We start from the raw sequence: 19,532 nt of genomic DNA, 5'->3' as shown, positions 1-19,532 counted from the left end.
CTGATGACTGTCTCTTTAAAATGGTACCTTAAGATTATATATTTATTGTCTCAATAACTTTAATGTCAAGCCTGTTCTGCCTGCAAACAAAATCACGCTTTTCCCAGTTCTCTAAAACGCTCAGTACTCCTGACAGTTCTGGAGGCTCCGGCTACTTCTGTACCCAGAGCACACAAAGCAGCATAGGGCCTGAGTACCTTTAATGCCCCTCTCTCGAGGTGGCAACACAGAATAAGCTCTTGGACTGCAACTAACAATCTCACATCAGTTAGACCTGGTTCAGCAACTTCAGTGGTTTGTGTAAATAGTCCAAACCTATGTCCCATCTTCTGCTCATCTGCAACAGCAGTGTCAGAAACGTAGCAAATAGAACAGAACACTCTCTTAAGAAAACAGTCAAGCAAGAAAATACATTGACATGCAAATATATGGGATAACAGCAAGAGATCAGAATGACACAAACATGATTATTCCATGGGACTCCATACACATTCCAAATCCATGATGTCAGATTCCAAATTAAAGGATAATAATAAAGAAATAAAAAGATGGGCCTGTGACCTTCTGGCCTTGCATGTGAAAATAAGAGCACTGAAGCATTCAGCCCTATCCTTAGGAAGCCAAATTCAGTTAAAACGTGGTCAGTTTTCAAATTCTGAAACTGCAGTACAATTGCAGTTAACAGGTGTTCAGGTTATCTTTCTGAACTACAGCTCTAAGGAAAGTGTAATCTTGTCTTGCATGTGAACTTTAGTTAACACTGATAACAGAGACTGATCAGAATCCAGATCCTATCTGCTGTGCTAAGAAGAATCAGAACTTTTTTTTGTTAATAAATTGGACTGACATCGCTTGAGACTCATGCAGGACAGATCTGAGCTGGAAAATGCTATTAAAACCTTTCTGATTTGCACTCAATTTGTTAGTCCTAAGGTACATCGACCACCTACTTGGAGTAACTAAATCTGATCACTGGGCAAAGAGTATGATTCAGTTCAATTCTAATTTAGAAGGAATATAATTCCCAGAATACACAAAGTAAGCATATTTCAGATATGCACCCTTTCAGTGTAGCACTGAAAGACTCTATTGTATGTTACCAGTTTAATATTGTCTATTTAATTTTTTACAGTATGGGAACAAAGAGGTCAAACATATATTTTCATATTCTTTTTATGTTTTCATGTATTACGTGATTGTAATAAGAAGGGTGACACCTTTACTACTATAGAGATTAATGATTTAGCACAAATATTGTTTGTGGTTTATGTAGTTTATTGTATATATAATATGGTTTACAGAGAGGAATTGTTCTGTTGGAATTGTACCACTAATTTCCTAATTGTTTCTTTTTCTATCTATTTAAAACACTTCATATTAAGAATGATTTATAAGCTTTTCTTTTGCACATCTTAGCCAATTAATTTTTCTTCTACTGACTATGCAAGCTTTCTAAACATATGTTGCAAATGCTTGTTTTATTCTGCCTGGTTTTCGCAGACCAATTCAACATGGAAAATTGAAAGCAAAAGAAGGGAGATGCTGGAATATCATAACAATTTGTATCTTAAGCAACAAAAATGGCCAAGAAACAAACCAATAAAAAAAAAATCAAACTAGTTTTCATATTGTGAAAAAAATCTAGATTTTACTGTCAGAGGTCTGCTAATTTCTCTAAAAAGGTAAATGGTCAATTGTATGACTGTTGCTATTTTAATCAATTAATTGCTCTTTTCTGCTTTTGCACCATGTTTACCTGCTAGAAGAATCTGCAAGTTTCTTCTTCTAGCCTATTCATTCTCCTTAGGCCTCATAAACGTTTGGGGTTTTTTTCCCTCAGTAATTATTTGTGCACTATTAAGCTTCTATTTCTCGTCTTTAAAATTTAAGTGGCAGCACCTCAACAATTCTGGTTTTTGTGGGGTAGATAACAACCACCTGACACTTTGATTGTTTTCACAACCCTTCCTTCAACCCTGTATTAGAAAAGAGATGGTGGAAATGGATTAAGACTCAGCGTTCTAGACGTAATATACCTTTTTCCTCTGCCAGTTGATTTTTCATGAAACCGTTCTTACTCTTAAATCCCGTTCATTCAATCATGCCTTGACACGTACATTTATTTTAAAAAAATCCTTATACTTCTTGTCAAAACATGTGTAACAGAGCTGTGTGTACATCACTGGCATTTAGTTGTGGAAATCTTCAAAAATAAGTATTTCATGCAGTGTAATTTTACCCAGAAGTGAAGTTCATACTACTGTTAAAACAAATCCTCACAGCAAATGTTTTATTACTTATTGGGCATGCATGTGGAAATCTATTCAGGCATAATTGTTTTAAGAGCATGTTTAAATTACAGTTAACTCCCTGTAAACTGATGCAATTATTGCCTCAGATTCATTAATCCCTACACATAGAGAAGCCTTTTGGAAGGCAGGGCACATCCTACACAGGGTGGGCTTCCACCGTTCCTGTCCCATCTGATGGTATTTCATCGGTCTTAAGTCCAAACTCTCCAACTACCAGTGAACTGGCAGGTTCTAGTAAACACAAGGATTTCTCTTTCCAGTCAAAGGTATAAAAAAGGACCCTCCAGGACTCCCTCACATTTATTTAACTATTTTTCTATTTTGTACAACTTATTCTGTCCCCCTGAATGAAAATCTTCTCTAAATATTTCACCATAATGAAAAGGAATTGCCCCCAGTGCCTCTGGAACAGATTTGCACGAGAAGATGGCTGATTACAACTTCATGTACACATCAAACTCAGCCACAAAAGCAGCAGGGAAAAACTTGAGGATCCAGTGTGCTATTACCGAAACAGATGCCTTCTTCAGAAAGCGAGGGTCAGATCCTAAAGTGGAATACCACTTTACACTGTTCTTTGGGAGAATGGACCTGCTTTTTGTTACATACATTGCCCCACACAGCATTATCTTAAGTCCCAGACTGAGGTTTCTAGGATTACCCCAGTACTCATCATATTGTTTTGAAATCCAAGCAATTATACATTTTCTAGAAACTGGACTTAGGCTCTTTTGCATAGGCAGATTTCCATTAACAGTTAGTACCATAATATCCTCTAGAATATTTTTCCAAAACCCTGTTTCAGGAATAAGTTTCAAGTGATATCCTGACATATATACCTTCTGCATAACGTTAATATTGACATTTCACATTACTGAGCTTCCTAACTTGGTGCAGATAACACAGGTGTTGTCTAAGAACTGAACTGATAGCACCTTATTGTTACTTATGGATAAGGAGGTATATGTTGTAGGTTATACTGATAATGTTTCTTCACTATCAAGCCAGACTAAAGGTTGTCAACTTCGATTGTCTCACTGTTACCATCCAACCACATCAATTCTGTTCAATTTCACCATGCTGATGACTTGTCAGTCAGCTGTCACACTCCAGCCTGGTGTCACCCAACCTGTGTGTACAACCCAGATAACACATGGGGGTACATGGAACAAAGACACTTCTGTTCCCTTTCTTGGTCAGCACAAAGCATCATTGATGTGGGGTTGCACATTCATCTTCCTTAGATTGATTTCTGTTCCATGACAGCTGAAGATTATTCCTGCCAGACTATTTTTGCAGTCTGTTCTTGCAAAAAAAAAATGAGATCTTCAGTGATCTGTTGTTCAGTAATACCTACATCGATAGGGCAAGAAACAGCTTCTCTATGGTACCCTCTTTTCTCCAAGATTTCAGACTTAACTGAATACATCTATTTTATATATGAACAGCACTGAAGATAACCACTCATATGCTGAGAGAAACAGCTTTAATGGCTGAAGGAGAAACTTTGTTTAATACCAACAGTGGGTTATGGCACACATTTTGTTACTATAAGAAAGAACGTGTGAGACTTCTGTAAAAAATAGAAATAGATGGCAACTTTTATAATTGCTCTTTTCTGATGCAACCTGCTAAGGAGGAAAAAAATCTGCAGCTCTGCACATATTACTTATTTCACACAAAATAACTATCTTTAAAGAATTTTATTAAGGTTGGAAATGAAGCATGCAAAATTCAGGATTTAACTAGATTGTATGTTTCTGTCTTAATTACCTGAACCAAGTTTGTCCTAAACTCATTCTGCCTTTATCCCTACAATCCAAACTCTATTTTCCATGGACCCCACTGAGCTCTTCTTCGTGCCCAGCTATCTCTTCTTCCCTCTGATTCTCAGCCTTTCATTCTTCTCCACTGTTTCTTGCAGCAACTCATATCCAAGGGCTTTTCAAATATCAGTTTGGTCCAAGTCCAGACAACAGGTAAAATTTACCAGACTTTGCTATGGTCTTGGTACCTGATGTCTGCCTAAAAAACCACATTTTAGTCATTATCTTGTTTTCTTGAGGATCTATAGAAATGCAACACCAATACAACTGCTGCTGAAAGTGGTGTGTGATACCTGACCAGCACTGGAGAAGGTACAGCCAGTCAAGTTCCCTGCCAAGCAGTAGAAGTATCTAACAGACCTCAGTTAAAATCAACAGACCTCAGTAAAATCATTCAATGAACGTCAGCAAAAGTAAATGCATCTCTGTGAAATTGTCCAGCAGACTTTGGTAAAAATGAGCAAGTCTTGGTGAAATTACCCAACAGACTTAATAAAAAGTCATTGGAAAGCACTGCTGAAGCTGGCGGTGCTGGTACACCTCTGGTTCCATTGTAGGTTGCCTCCCTTTGTTTCTACTACAGTATCAGGTAGGGAGACATCCCACCAAGGTAGAGACTGGTACAGAGGCACAGTGGCTTGGGAACGTACTGCTGTTAGAGAAGTCATGCGATCCCTTGCACAGAACATCCTCATTAATGCTGATTTCTGTCGGATAATGACTATACTGGGTAGTTTTGCCAGCACTTCAGTAGTACTTTTCTAATACTGGGAGAGCATCCTCCAGACCAGCCACAAACCACTGCAGGCTCAGAAAACCCCATCTCTAAGCCTCACACTCAAAACAGTGGAAGTTTTGTATAGTTTCAGCACAACAGTGATAAGACAGCAATAGTTACCTTGTACCACACCACATCCGGCTCTTGACTGGCTGTTTTGTAATCCTCAATATCAGGACAGAAGATTGTCTTTCTCTTACTGACTTCTGATTTTTCCAGATATCTGATCTTGCTGTTGTAGCACAGACCAGATTCATTCTCAGCTACCGTCAAGGACATGGACACCTTCATGCAATATGTTGAGTTTCTGCAGGGACAGAAAGATATTTTCATTTATCCTACCTCCTTTTCACCATGTTTGTTTCAGCACTGTAAGTTTGTTAGGCTCTTATCTTCACAAACACCTCAGCAACACATCCAAATAGTGACTGTCACGCTGTGTGTGTATTTCCAACATAGAGGAATTACTAGAAAAAGTAAAGGCTTGTTTCTGATTTACTATGAAGAACCTTGTAGAAATTTTGTTGACAAGTGATCTGACCCAGCACAGCAGCTTTTTTGAGCTTGCAAGTCTACGAACACAGGAATCTGTTGGCATCTCAAATGTTGGTCAGGATATACTGTCCCGTTTCCTCTGCGTGTCACACGTGCTCCCCGTCTCCCTCTTTCTTTCCCACCTTCAGAAGGTATCACTCCAGTATGCAGCGCTATACATTTGAGAAGAAGGGTTATGTGCTGGATGTTAAAGCACATCATGCATGAAGAATTCCTCCCCCTGACTGAACTGCTATTTAAAAATCTACAGCATGTGATATTGTGGTGGGTTGACCCGGACCGGCTGCCAGCCGCCCACCCAGCTGCTCTCTCACTCCCACTCAACAGGATGGGAAGGAGAAAATAAGATGAAAAAGCTGGTGGGTCAAGCTAAAGACAAGGAGATCACCTGCCAATTAGTCACAAGCAAAACAGACTTGACTTGGAAAAAATTATTTTGATTAATTGAAAATTAAAATAGTCTGGGATGGTGAGAAAGGCAAAAAAAGCTAAAACACGTTACTCTCACCTCCTTTTTTGACTCCTCTGCCTCTCCCTCCCCAGCTGGTGCAGGGGGTGGGGAATGAGGGGCTGTGGTCAGCCAGTAGCGGCTCCTGCCTGTCACCACCTCACACATGGGCCCCCCAAGGCTGCAGCTGCTGTCAGGGGACCCAGCTCCCCAGGGTCCCCCCATGGCGGCAGGGGGGTCCCCGCTCCCCAGCCCGGTTGTTCCTCACAGGTTTCCCCTCAGCACTTCCCCGAGGCACCGCCAGCCCGGTGGGGCTTGGCTGTGCCCTGAGCTGGGGCCGCTGGAACCGGCTGGAACCGGCCGGCACTGGCCGTGCCTGGCATGGGGCAGCCCCTCTGCTCCCCTCAGAGGGGCCTGGCGACCCCCCACACACACAAGAGGTCAGACTGGTAGTTGCACAGATATATTTTGGCCTTAAAAATCTTGGAAAATGTAATTCCTTAGCAATTCAAACCGTTGGCTGTTCTAGCACCAAAAAGCCTTGACAGAGGCAAATCCCGGCAAGCGGATTGCGAGCTACACCTAGTTTCTCTCAATATCAGCGTAGAATAGACATAACCAGCCCAGCTCCTGTGCCTTGCAATTGTGCAAACAGGATTAAATTAAATTCCCTTGGACTTATACCTCAGAGCTATCAGGCATACGCTAAAAAAAAAAAAAAAAAAAGGCAAAAAAAAAAAACCCCAAACTGGTGCCTGCCATGGCATTCCTGTGAGGCGCTCACACTTCACACAGGGTCATTGCAACCCTAAGTGCCAGCTTCTGCCCTTTGCGCAGCGCAGGTGGCAACATAATGGGGCTCTTCCTCCTGTTGTGCATCATTTTGTCGTTTTAATTGACTGCGCCACAACCAAAGATTGCCTCAGGTAACACTGCCGTGCCGGCTGGTTGCTCCCATCAAAGGGAGCTGTAGGGAGCTCTTGCGGGAGACATTGCCACCCTGCCACCGCTCCCCTGGCAGTAAGGGAAGCAAGAGGGTGGCATGGGGCACAAAAAACACCCTATGCACCTGGAAAGTGACCCATCAGCCAAACCCTGACACTAACACTACTGGCTGCTTATTGCCTCCAATTAGACTCACGCCAATGCTTCTAATTTAAAATAAAAAAGCTAAAAAATTCAACGGATTCCATAATGAATCTTTTCTTACTCAATGTTTCAACATGCCACTCTGCCAAGTGAGCCTGCAGTTAGGGAGGAAATAAAAAGGTCTGCAGGGACACTTCATCCTAAACAAGCTTCATGCTAAACAAGCACTGACAAAACTCTGTGCAAATGGCTGTTCGTCGAAGGTGTGCCATGAGCAGGCATTTACATAAAGAAATATTTGCAAGGCAAGTCAACACGCAATCTTCAGAATCGTCCCATTTTCAGCATCATTAGTGTTACACATTCAGTCGAACCACAGACTTCCCCCTCCCTAATCCCTTCTTTTCAAAATGCCACCTGTACCTTTATGTAATAAAATTGGTGGGCATTTTCTCCATCCCTTACCGCAGAGTGGAAAGGCTCACTTTGCACACTGCCATGATGTTTTTCAGTTCAGAGGTTATAAAAAAGTCTCATCCTCAAAACCTGCACAAAACATCTTATTTTATATGAAACAAAAATTCTCTGGACTGAAAAAAATGCATAATTTTGGGTGAGCTCACCAAAAATTCTTACATGATTTAAGGAACATAAGTCAACTTTCTCCCAAACTACTTGCTTTTGAAAAGGATTACCTTTTTTGTAGGAAGAAAACAGAAAATATTTGGGAAGTTTCAGTGCTCCTAATACAGCACGGAAAAGCCACAAAATATGGACACAAACACTCAGTATAATCCATAGTAATTAATCAGTAATGATTGTTTAACTTTCCTGAATGACTACAAGTATTACTGAGTGCAAATAAGGTCACATGTGCTCAGTAACAATGATCCAGGCTAATCAGGAACAGTGACTTTGAACAGTTGTCCATTACTTGGCGTTATTTAATAGTGCTGTATTTTCTGCTAACAATCTTGCATTATTTAGACTGTATTTTGAACAGCGCTGGAGGCTACTTCTATTTAAAATGCTTCCTGGAACCACGACCTAAAAATGTAGTATTCTTTTCATTAGTTACAATTAGAATTGAGTAGATAGAATTCAGAAAACTAAGTGCCTGGTGAGCACTATCACTTTTGTTCACACTCCATGACCAAGACAATAAATCTATTCAGGCTCATGATGAAGAAAGCCCTCACTAAGCCAACAGCAAGAGACTTGAAAGCTTCATGAATGCTTCTTCACCAGCCATTCACGTTAGTGCTACTGCTGGTAATTCAGAAAAGGGCAACTTCTGCAGGAATGCCCATGAATGAAGCAGCAGCCTTCTCTTAGTGTAGTCAGTTTGGAATAACAATTCTATTTCAGGCATGTGCAAAAGGAAACAGCAGTTTGATCAGCCTCACTGTTTTTCTCAGGTTTGAGGCAGAAGACTGCGAGCCGAAGTTTGTACAAGGCGTGAGCCATTCCTCCGTGTGCTAGGCAAGCTGTGCCCCTGTGGGAATGGATTTCATCGCTCAGTCCTCTGAGCTGCTGATGGATCTGTACTGACTTTTTCTTGGAGACTCCCATGGCTACCATTTTTCTGTGAGCTCAGATGCTATGAGACAGAACTTCCTAAGAAGATACATTCCCTTTGTTTTAACCAGAGTATTGACATGGAATTGACCATGTTCATACTATGCGGGAATTAGTAAATGAACCTGTTAATTTTCCTACACATAAAACGCCCTTGTAATTTGAAATGGAATTTCCAGAAGACCATGCTCTTGTTTCACTGGTACAAGAGAACACGCTGTCTTTCCTCCCTTGTGGGGCCTGGCACATAATGGGGCTCTCTAGAAGGTGACAGCTCAAGGGAGAACTCAGGAAGTGGGTCACAAAGCAAACGATGGTCACGACAGCGCTGTTTTTACCACCTGGGTGAACAGACAGGAATATTATGGTGCTGGCCACCACACAGGTCATTGAGTTGATGGGAACTCACCTACAGAGGTCCCTCAGGAAGCCCATATTGCTGCAGTCTGGCAAGGATCCAGTTCTTTCCTTACAATTGTTTTCAGGACCTCTGTGTCCACAAGGGTTCTCCTTGATGAGCTGCATTTAAACTATGTAGCGTAAGGGTCTTTTTTGATTTTTTAGGGTTTTTGTAAAGGTGTGGAGACTGACTACCATGAATCCTTCATTCATTACTTTTCTTCTTTTAAAAGCTAATCAGATGGCCTATGAATTATAAAAAGGAGGATCTACCTTTGTTTTCAGTACATGGTCATGGAGTTTGGTGGGGCAGGTCAGTACTCCCAGCAGTTTGCAGACTGGCAGGAAAGGTTATATGACCACATTTAATGAGGAAGGGTGGAACACAAGAAGAACAGTAGATAACAACAGCAAAGCTGGTAACCTGGGTTTTGCTGTCAGAATTGGTGGCTAAAGGGAATCATCTTCCAGGAGGAAGATGCTGGAGGGCTTCCAGTGGTGATCTCAGTACTGCAAGGCCAGGTAAGAAGAGCTGTGTATAAGCAGAGAATATTGGGACCAAATGAACCTGGCAGACTGCAGACAGCCCACTTTCCACATATAAGGGAAATAAGCTTACGAGTCTGAAAGTGAGTCTTTTAATAATTTGTCTTTTCTGAAAGGTTTCCAAACCATTTATTTTTCGAGGCAGCTGATTTCCAGTAGATTCCATTTCTACAGGAGGTAGCAGTGGTCATATGGGGAGCAGGAAGAGGGAAGAAAAGAATCGCTTCGTAGTACAAAGAAAGAAAGAAGTCTTATATTTTCACACTTAAACTAAGATTTGTAATTCCCTATTTCAAGGGACTAGTTATACAGTGGGCCTACTCTCTCGACTGGAAATGTGAAGAAGGGTTTAGCTTTGCCAGAGTTCACAAAGCACTTTCCTTTGTTCTGGTGGCAAGTCATCTGTAAACCCCAGGCCACCTGGAACTTGCTCTGAACCACAAACTGAAGCCAGCTTCGAGTCCAATAGAAAACCACAGGGAAAACCAAGGGAGTTTAACAGGTCTCAAAACAAAAGCAAGAAAAATTATGAGTTTGGCTTGACTTCGAAGCAAGGACCAGAGGGAAAAAGGGAGGATATAAAGAAACGGATAAGAGGGATGTTTGAAATTGAAGTGTCAATTGTTAAATTATTTTTCATCTTGTTTTGGATTCAAGACAATTCATCAGCCCTAAGGATGAATTCAAATTAGAGGAAATATTCACAACTTTGGAAAAAACTTACTTGGCATTTGTGTTCTTGCTATGTGAGGGTGGTTTGTTAAGAGTCAAGTAAAACAATCTTGTCTCCAGTATGCATAGAACCTTCCTCCTCCATTTACTGATTTTCTTATACAGAGGAAGGAGGCAGCAAAATGGTTGGGTATTTTATATCTACTAGATTTAAAAAAATCCCTAAATTTGAATTGCATATTTATACAAGAGGATTTGCACTTTTTCTTATTTATTTTTCTCTTGCAGGCTCATTTTTCATTAAGTGTTGGGGTTTTTATTACATTCTAAGACTTTGATCTCAGAACTGAGACTGTGTTGGTAGATCCAAGAGCTGAGAAGTGTATTTATCAAAGCAGTGCTCAGGGAACAGCCCAACTCAGACTTAGATCTCTGCCAACACACCTAAACACTCTGGCTGTTTTAATGACATTTTTATTGCCTCACTGAAATACTGATTGCCCAACTGTATAGGTCAACCCTTACATTCACCTTTGCTTGTTCTGAGTTAAAGCAGTAACAGCAATAACTACACCACCAACCGTCTTTGTCCATCTGAAGGTCCACAGCAATTAATGCACTACCAGAGTCACTGCCAGCTGCTATAAAAATGTGCTATGTTATCCTCTTTCAGACTTAATTGAGCATTTGATTGTTTTCCCCTCTCTTCACGAGAATTTTATAGATTTATTCCTGTCTAAATTTTGAACTTCACAGAATGGTTACCAGGCCGTTTCATTGGTATCTGAGTTTGTTTCGCTCAGATCAATAAGATCATGGTCTGGTGATCTAGTTAAAGAAAAATGATTTATTACTTACCATTATGTTTTTTTTTTTTATATTACACAAATGTAACAGCTTTCCTAAAAACAAATGTATTATTCACCTGCTCTAGGTGAACCTGCTTTAAGAGTGGGTTGGATTAAATGACCTCCAGAGATCCCTTCTAACCCTGACCATTCCGTGATTACTTACTCTTCCAAGGTTTCATTCAAGTACTAACTTACATCTCGGTGACTACCACTGCTACATGTTTGGCGTCATCGTCTGGAAAAGATCAGTTTCCCATTTATGATGAGGATCACACTCAGAAGTTACAACAGAGATCGTTCAAAGTTTTTGGATATTTTTTTTTTATCGATTTGTCAAGCGAGAGAGCAATGCCTGAAGAGGAATAATTCAACAGATGGCTGGCACTGCTGTAGTTGGTCCCTGAACCACAGGCCAAGAGGTGCAGCGATTCCATGGCTTGTGTGTGTGGTACCTGCCCTTGGCACAACTTCAAACATTCCTGCCTTGTATTTTCCTTGCTTGTTGCTGTTATAATTGCAATTCTAATACCGATTCCTATGCATGATAAGGAGAAATTCTAACTACATGTTACTTCTCCGTTAATGTCTGAGTGGTTTTCAAGATCTACTAGTAGAAGAAAACAACATCATGGAAATATGATACCAGAAAACGAAGTGCTAAAACAGTACGACGTTACAAATCTAATATGCTTGCATTAGCTCTGCTTCCTTTGATCCTCCAACAGACAACTGCATTGTGAATCCAGACCAAGGTACCATTCAAGTCCCCATTCCCTTCAAGCAGAAAAAGTATTTGTGCTGAGCTAACCTTACATCACTCTGAGAATTTTTATTCTTTCTGTACTTTTTTTCTGCTAAGGTTCAATCACTACACAAGACTCACTGGAAACAAGACAACAATTTGAGCTTGACTAAAACAAACTACATGTCCCAGAGGCCCATGTTTTACAATGATGAAAGGCTATACCATCCCTGTTCAAAAGAAACAACTTCTGAGCAAAGTCACTGAAAGGCAGTTTTGAAAGGCTCACATTGATGACAGCTTGAAAAACAGATATTGAGGGATGTCTCCTCAAGTTAATCAGGAATATAGTTCTCACCAGAGGCACTTAAAAGCAAGACCTGTACTCTCTGCTGTGAGTTTAGGCCTATTTAGGGAATTTTCAGGCTTCCTGGATACTGGGACAGAGAAAGAAAAGATGTTTGGATCTGGCAGTTGGGTAGTTTCTCACAGTTGGGTATCCCTCACCAAAGCTTAGATTAAGTTTAATTTAAAGTTGGACTTCACCTACCATCCTTAGGAAGTGGAAAATGTGACACAAAAATGTCAGGATGTGCCTAGTACGGTCACTGATACAGCCCGTAACAGCAAGGCCATGATTTGAAAATTCAGGGATAATCTCAGTATCATGTTTCTTAAGTCCCTCTGAGAATAGTAAGTGACAGGGAGCCTGATTTGCACATGGTGAAGGGTCAGAAGCTATTTCTTTTCTGGTTGCCTTCACACACACATGCACTGGTCCAGCTGACCTCTGCATCATGACAGAAGCAACTGAAAAACAAACAAATCACCAGTCATTCCAACAGGGACTACTCAGGCACAGAGAGAAAATCTCCAAGCATTTAAGTTGAATCATGCAGGTCACCAGTGTTCCTTGGGTTTGTGGGTTGTTTGTTTTTAAGTCTTCAAAAATGTTGGTTATTAGAAGTGAACATATGAAAATATAACGCAGAACGCAGAAGAAATGCAGAAACTGAAAGAACACCAAGTTATCTCAGTGTATCACACCTAAGTTCATGAACTATCTGGTCTCCCAGCTTCAGCACATCCTGTGCCAGTAGTAGTCCTGTAATTGGCTGGGTTTGCTCACAGGGAAAATTTATTCCTTGCCCTTAAGAATTACAAAGTAGCAAGTTGCCCTAAAGTTTGCTACTGCAAATGACTAAGCCCTTTTCATTCATTTGCTAATGATTTTCTATTAGAACTCTGGATATTACTGTTAAATTATATTGTCTTACTGAAAAGTCCATTACAAATGACATAAATCTGAGGCACAGGGACAACTGCTCCCTAGAAAGTATTAAGAAATCACCTTCCAATAATCTTGTATTTGCAATACCCTCCTTCTGAAAGCACTGAACGCTTTCTCCTTTATTTCTTCCTACCCACACAGTATGTGAATTAGTGTATCTACTCCTCTACACTTTTTATTAGACAGCATGCAAAACGAAAGTTGCATTCAGGACACCCATCAGACTTGTCTGCATTGCTAAACCTCACCAATATTACTGCCTTGGGGAATAAAACCTGTGGAGCACATCCTTCTTCATGCAGATGCAATGAGGAAAGGCAAGCCCCTCCCAGTTTGTATGTGGGCAAGTGAGCATGTAAAACAGTGGATAGTTACCATCTCATAGGGTATTACAAGGAAGGCTATCATGAAGAATCCTGAAGTGAATGTCCTTATGCTGATTTGCAATGAGAGCTGTTTGGGTTCTGCAGCTGAGTCCTCTTGGCTGTGTCTTCCCTTAAAGTGCTTGCCAGAAAAGAAGAAATCAACCTCCAGGATCACTTATCAAATACCAGTTTAACTCCCTCTGGTTCTGTCACCTTGTACTTCAGGCATGATGGATTTTCTGAGGAAACCCATTTGTCTGTCCACTCACAGGACACGTAGAACATTGCCTACTGACAATGACATGGTACAGTTACAGCTGGCTTGATGCGGGTTTCCACAGGATGGTACCTGGGTGAGCACATTCTCCTCTATTGTTAAGTGGGGAACCGAAGGGAAATGAAAACTTCCTGACACGTTGGAGAGGAGATGGGGAAGGAGGCCTGAACAGCATCTCAGCTGTAGGTCTCCTGCATGCAGAAGCTGTCACTCCACTTTGTAGCCTTTCTCTCCACCACACAAGGTTTGAAGCCCACCGGGGAAGGCACCTCTTTCACAAGCAACCAGTGACAGTGAGCTAAAAAGTTACTGAGGCACAGCAGCACATGGAGCTTTCGCTATGACTGGCTGTAGGGGCTAGAAAGTAATGCCAGTCATTTAAAGGTCTGGGATTTTACTATTAGGAAAACTGAAGGATACACAATGTTCTCATTCTTGTGCGTGCTGCTGCAACAGGGGAGTCGCTGGATGCTCTCCAGCCACAGAGCAGCACAGCATTTCTGCTCGAAGCCCTGATGGTTCCTGCAGCTTCTCACCAACAGTAAACACTGGCTTTCAGAAAGACAGGGGATGGATATTTCCTCTTTAAAGCTTTAGAGGGTGGTGAGTGAGCAGAAATATACATATCACCAGGGAAAGGAAACAAATCTTTGTTCTTCTGCAAGTGTAAGTGTTCAAAAGAACAGATAGAACTGATTTCTCTCGATAAAGACAATGTCATCAAAATTATTTGCAGGAGCATCATGAGTTTTTACACAATTTCAGATAGAAAAGTAGAAGCATTCTGATTCCACTTTCTCTTGCATTTTGATAACGCCAAAACCTCAGTAAGTTAAATTTTATTTTATCATGAATCATACTGACTTTATATTGTATCTGCTCTAACAGTGTATTTAAGTATTGAACACTATATATCACAGAGATTTTGTTTATACAGAACCAGTCATTTCTGATGTGGGAAATGTCACACACTTTTAATGCATGACATTTAATGTTAGTGTCATACAGAGCTTGGGAAGCATATGCCATGCTGAATCCATGCACTTGCTCCAAATGTGAAATTCAGCTGGCTTCTACAGACATGCCTGGGACAGTACAGCCACGAAAGGCGATCACATGCCAGTGTGCAAGTCTGAGAGGTAACTATGAGATAACCTAATCCATCAGCTACTTAGATGTGCTCCTCTTGGACATCTTATGATCAAAGACACTGGCCCACTAGAAAGTATCATCTTTGGATCTTTTCAGAGTAAGTCTATGGGAAAAGAAAGCACTTGCCAGTGAAGCATATGGAAGGAGGTATCCCATGACTAAAATGGAATTACAACACTGTATTCAGAGGGATTTGAGATACAAAATCACCTTTGTCATGAGCAGCTGAGCACTGAATAAAGCCAAAACACCTGAAAATGAAACATTCTGTAATGAGAAGATATTGCCACCAACAGAATGAATGACTGTATTAAAACACATATTGTAAGAAACATGAGAGATGCCTGCAGAGAAAGTGGCCTTACCCCTGCACATTTTTGTGTCACAGTTTAGTCCAGTTTTCCTATTTGGCCTCTGTTTGGACCTGAAAAAACCCTCTTCTTTCCTTTCACTTCAAAGCCAGACTTTCAGGGCACAGAAAAGTGGTGCAACTTTTCCTGGGATGATGAGTGCATACCGCAGTCCGGGTTGCAGGCATTTGAAACAAGTTCCTCAGCTCTGCCTCAGACCCACTGAAGTGAGAGCAGAAAGGTTATGCTGCAAATTAAGTTTTACTGGCAGCCCCTCCAGGCTGTCTAAATCTGATTTTGATTTGCTGGTCATGCGCTCCACAGAAATTCAGAAGCTGGAAGGCTTAAAAATCTATTATCGGTCTATTTTATTACTGCTTAGAAAGTAATATCTCAATATTTCACCAGTGGCTCGGCAAAGGCTTGATTCCTCTGTGCATGTCCATAGCAATGCTACTCTCCATTAAGAACTGTGCAGATAGGGACAAAGTAAGGGAAAAAGGATACGCAGATTTCCTAACTTGATTTGTTAGCAGTCCTCTGGCATCAAATGCTGGTATTAAAGATCTGCAGGTTTATTGCCTCATAGGCATTCAAAGCCTTTATTCCTTTGTTATTCTGCATCCTGTACAAAATCTGAGGTTTGGCTCCGTCACCCAGTCTGGCAACAACAAACCTCCACTCCTGCTTTCCCTGCACCCCCTCAAGGCCCAGACTGTCTACCCTCCTGATTCACATTATGGAAATTGAGTCATTTTATTTCACCAACAGTTAATTAACAGCAAAAACGCACTAATGTTTTGCTCTTACTGATCTTGCTTATAAAGCATTTATTCAGTACTTCTTCAGTTTATGTCAAAGCTGGGCCCAGTCTGAGGAAAGGGCTTCAGGAGTGGTCCCTTGCTGAGGGCAAAGGTGCAGCTAAGCTTAGAATCATAGAATCATTTAGGTTGGAAAAGACCTTTAATCTTTGCTGAGGTTTTTTTTTTTCCCTAGCTCATCTTCTCTTCTTTTACCAGGTTAAAAACATCCAAGTAAGCCCAGTTCTTGTTCCCTCTTCAAAAAACAGAGGCTTTTAACACAGAAAAACAAATGTATTTGTTCAGAGAGCAAAAGCAGTGCATGATATGGCCAATGACTGTCTTATGTAAGCAGAACTTTAGGGCCACCCTATGCATTTAGATCTGTTTTCATTTCCATGTTTGGCTTTGATGTTCTCATCTCTGAATCCTTCAGTGAAGATGCTTCAATCCAGCGTGCTGATGCAAAAATCCCAGAACATCAAACCTCTGTAACAGAAATGCTGACAGCTTGATCTGAAAGTAGCACTGGTGGGTGCTGGAAGATTAATGGCATATCCAGGGCCTGCAGCACATACAGACCTCCAGAACACAGCATTTCCATACTGGGTGGTGAAGTCACAATACACGTGTCCCAGCATTTATCTGGGAATTGTAAAGAAACATACATCTATCCATTAGTCAGGACCCCTTTTGGTTGTCACTGGATCTTGCTGTAGTAATATCCCTGATTTGGCACAGAAAAGGCATCTAAGAACAAAGCAAATCCATGGAATTCATATGGATTAGATGACACAGCTCAGTTCTGTGTTTTTTTTTAAGTCCCTGCAGAATCAGCACCCCTTAATATGTTACAGCCATGCTTAACACAGGAGAAGAAAAACCACAGTTCCTTTTGCATCCGAATGTCAGTGCAATGTATTGTGAGAAGAGAGAAGTAAGTTTAAACGCAACAATAATTTCTTCCTATTATACACACCACCCCACCCCCCCCATGGAACAATGTCTAATTGGTTAATAAAGGAGAGACAATATTTAAATTATGGTATCCGACCTCTTCAGCCTGAAGAAGCAATCTCTTTCATTAAGGCTGCTCTAATATTCCTTAATTGTATTCAGTATTACGGGTTCATTTATAAAACAGACATTATGATTATTGAAATGACAACTCTGTACAAGAAAGAACTCACTGACACATTTAATTTTTACCCATCTCCAAATAACTGTCATATTAGCCTATCCTTCACCTGCTCACACCCACCCCTTTCAGGCAGCTTCTGAAAAGTTCTTCCCAATTTTTCAAAGATACTTATGCCTCAGTCCTACAAGCACCCATAAGCAACCAGAAAATGCAGCTTCTTGAGAAATGGGGTCTTTTTTAGAATTGTGAAGAATCTTTTCAACAAATAGCAAATCTAGTGAAATTTGCAGTTGCCATTTTTCCCCATACCGTTTTCTTATTTCTCATGTTGTTTTGACTTGGAAAAAAAGAGGTAAGTTGGGGGAGAGTGAATTAGCATAGCTCTCACTATTGCCTGTGACAACCTTTACTTACAACGTGCTAACACCCTTGGTGTTCAATTCCCTTATGTCAGAGATCTTCCCATCCTGAGAATGTGTCCTTCCTTTCAAGCCATAAACTTCTGAGACAGGGACCTCTTGTCCCCACTCAGCCTCAGCCCTGCACCCAAGCATCTCATTCCCTTGCAGCCTTTTGCATAGACAAATACAAGTTTCAGACACAACAGTTCTAAGGCAAGAGACTTCACGTGGTTGAATGCAGCACACCCTAGCCCCTGGGGCACACAAATGTGGGTTTCCATCCTTCGGGCAGCAAAGGGAATTGCACCAGAGCTTCCCACCTCCTTGGTGAGTGGCCCGCAGTTCAGAACGAAATTACTTTTGAATTTCTCTCAGAGAAGGTAAATGAAAACTTCGTTGAGAAAAACTTCAGAAGTTTTACATTTATCTTGAATCAAAAGCATTTTCCTCCCCAGTTTTATTCATTCAGCTACCAAACCAAAACAATCGGTTACGCACACAACCCTAAACTCACTGCTGCACACTGACGGACACAGTCACCTCTTCATTTCCACTGCACTGAGTTTTCTCTACCAGTTTCCATTCAGTCTACAAAAGATGACGTTTGTAGCAGAAATTGTTAATGTTTCTAGGAAATAAAAATATATTCTAGAATTTCTGCTCTTATTTGGGACCTCTTAGTTCTCACAAAGCAGAAGATCCTGGTTAATGACTAAAACGCAAAAATTTGCTTATCCCCCTCCAAAAAAATGGATTAATAAAGCTGAAATTACACAGTTAATGGTGTGGACAGTCTACCACAAAAGTGTGATCATATTTCAGAAGGTTACATCTAGCACAATTTTAATTAAATTGAAATAAATTAATATTGCTATTTCTTCAGCTATTTTAAGCCACCTATGATTTCATAAAAAATAACAACAAGGATACATTACCAAATCTTTGGAAGAAAAAGATAATTCAATAAAGTAAGATATATGATCTTTTATGTGTAACCACTATATATAATATTCTGCACTCCACCATAAATTTGAAAAAAGCAAAAATATCGGTAATTATATAAGAAAGTTCTAGCCAAAGCAGGAAAACTGCATAACTGACAAGGAAGATCTTATTGCTGTGCAATGCCTTCCAAGAAGTATGCCATATAGTTTTTATCTGAAAATGAGGAGAATGCATGAATTATTTAAGAACTTGCCCATTTGTTACCAATACTTTGTCATGTTAATGAGCAGAGAGTTTTGAAATTTCATGCAAAAAATAATACGACCCAGAATTTGATCCAAGATCAGTTCTTCATTGTTCACATAGGATGCAGATTAAAATTTCCAGAGTATTAAACTAGTAACCTGATTATCACAACAGTGACTTCTTATGAAAAAAGTATAGCTCCCTTGAAACATGTAAATCACTATCTTCCCATAACATTTCAAAATAACAAAGTTCACATTACACCAAATCTGTGACAGAGCTGCTAATACAAGAATAACAGACCTAATATTGAGTTTGGCAAATGCAACTGGTATTTAAACTGGATGATGGTCCCCAGTACAAACCACCACGTGCCACAGCACAATCTTTGATTTTAATAGCGCTCTTTAGGATCAGAATCAAGACTTAGCAGAGATGGAGAGACAGACAATTCTGGGCTCTGAACAGTGCTGTTATTTTGCTGCAAATATTTGATAATAAATTCACGAAACTTGTGTATAATTTCAGCATAGAACAGCAGACAAGGATGAAGCAATATTTATTCTCTGAAACGAAATAGTTTAAAACCAAATCATATAATGCATCTGTAAACTTTTCATTTAAAACTGAACCACTTAAGCAATATTTATTCATTCATTCTTGAAGAGTCCTCCTTTTTTATCTTCTCATTTTAGGCATAGAGCTGACATTAACATCCACATGATGGAAATCACAAGCTGCAGCCCATGCTTAATTTAAGGCTCATCC

At 40.4% G+C, this 19,532-nt stretch overlaps 1 protein-coding gene across 2 annotated transcripts in view; it reads right to left on the bottom strand.

Annotated features, from left to right (window-relative positions):
• IL1RAPL2 (interleukin 1 receptor accessory protein like 2) overlaps window positions 1-19,532 on the bottom strand; it is a 393,210-nt gene that overhangs the window by 174,665 nt on the left and 199,013 nt on the right. For both annotated transcript variants that reach the window (XM_055818354.1, XM_055818355.1), the window contains exon 4: window positions 5,037-5,223. In XM_055818354.1, coding sequence (XP_055674329.1) covers window positions 5,037-5,223 — 187 coding nt within the window. The remainder of the gene's footprint in view (window positions 1-5,036; window positions 5,224-19,532) is intronic.

Source organism: Falco peregrinus, chromosome 13, assembly GCF_023634155.1.
Source record: "Falco peregrinus isolate bFalPer1 chromosome 13, bFalPer1.pri, whole genome shotgun sequence".
Taxonomy (NCBI): Eukaryota; Metazoa; Chordata; class Aves; order Falconiformes; family Falconidae; genus Falco; species Falco peregrinus.
The sequence above is the reverse complement of the archived record's forward strand: the minus strand, read 5'-3'. Positions and strand labels throughout refer to the sequence as shown.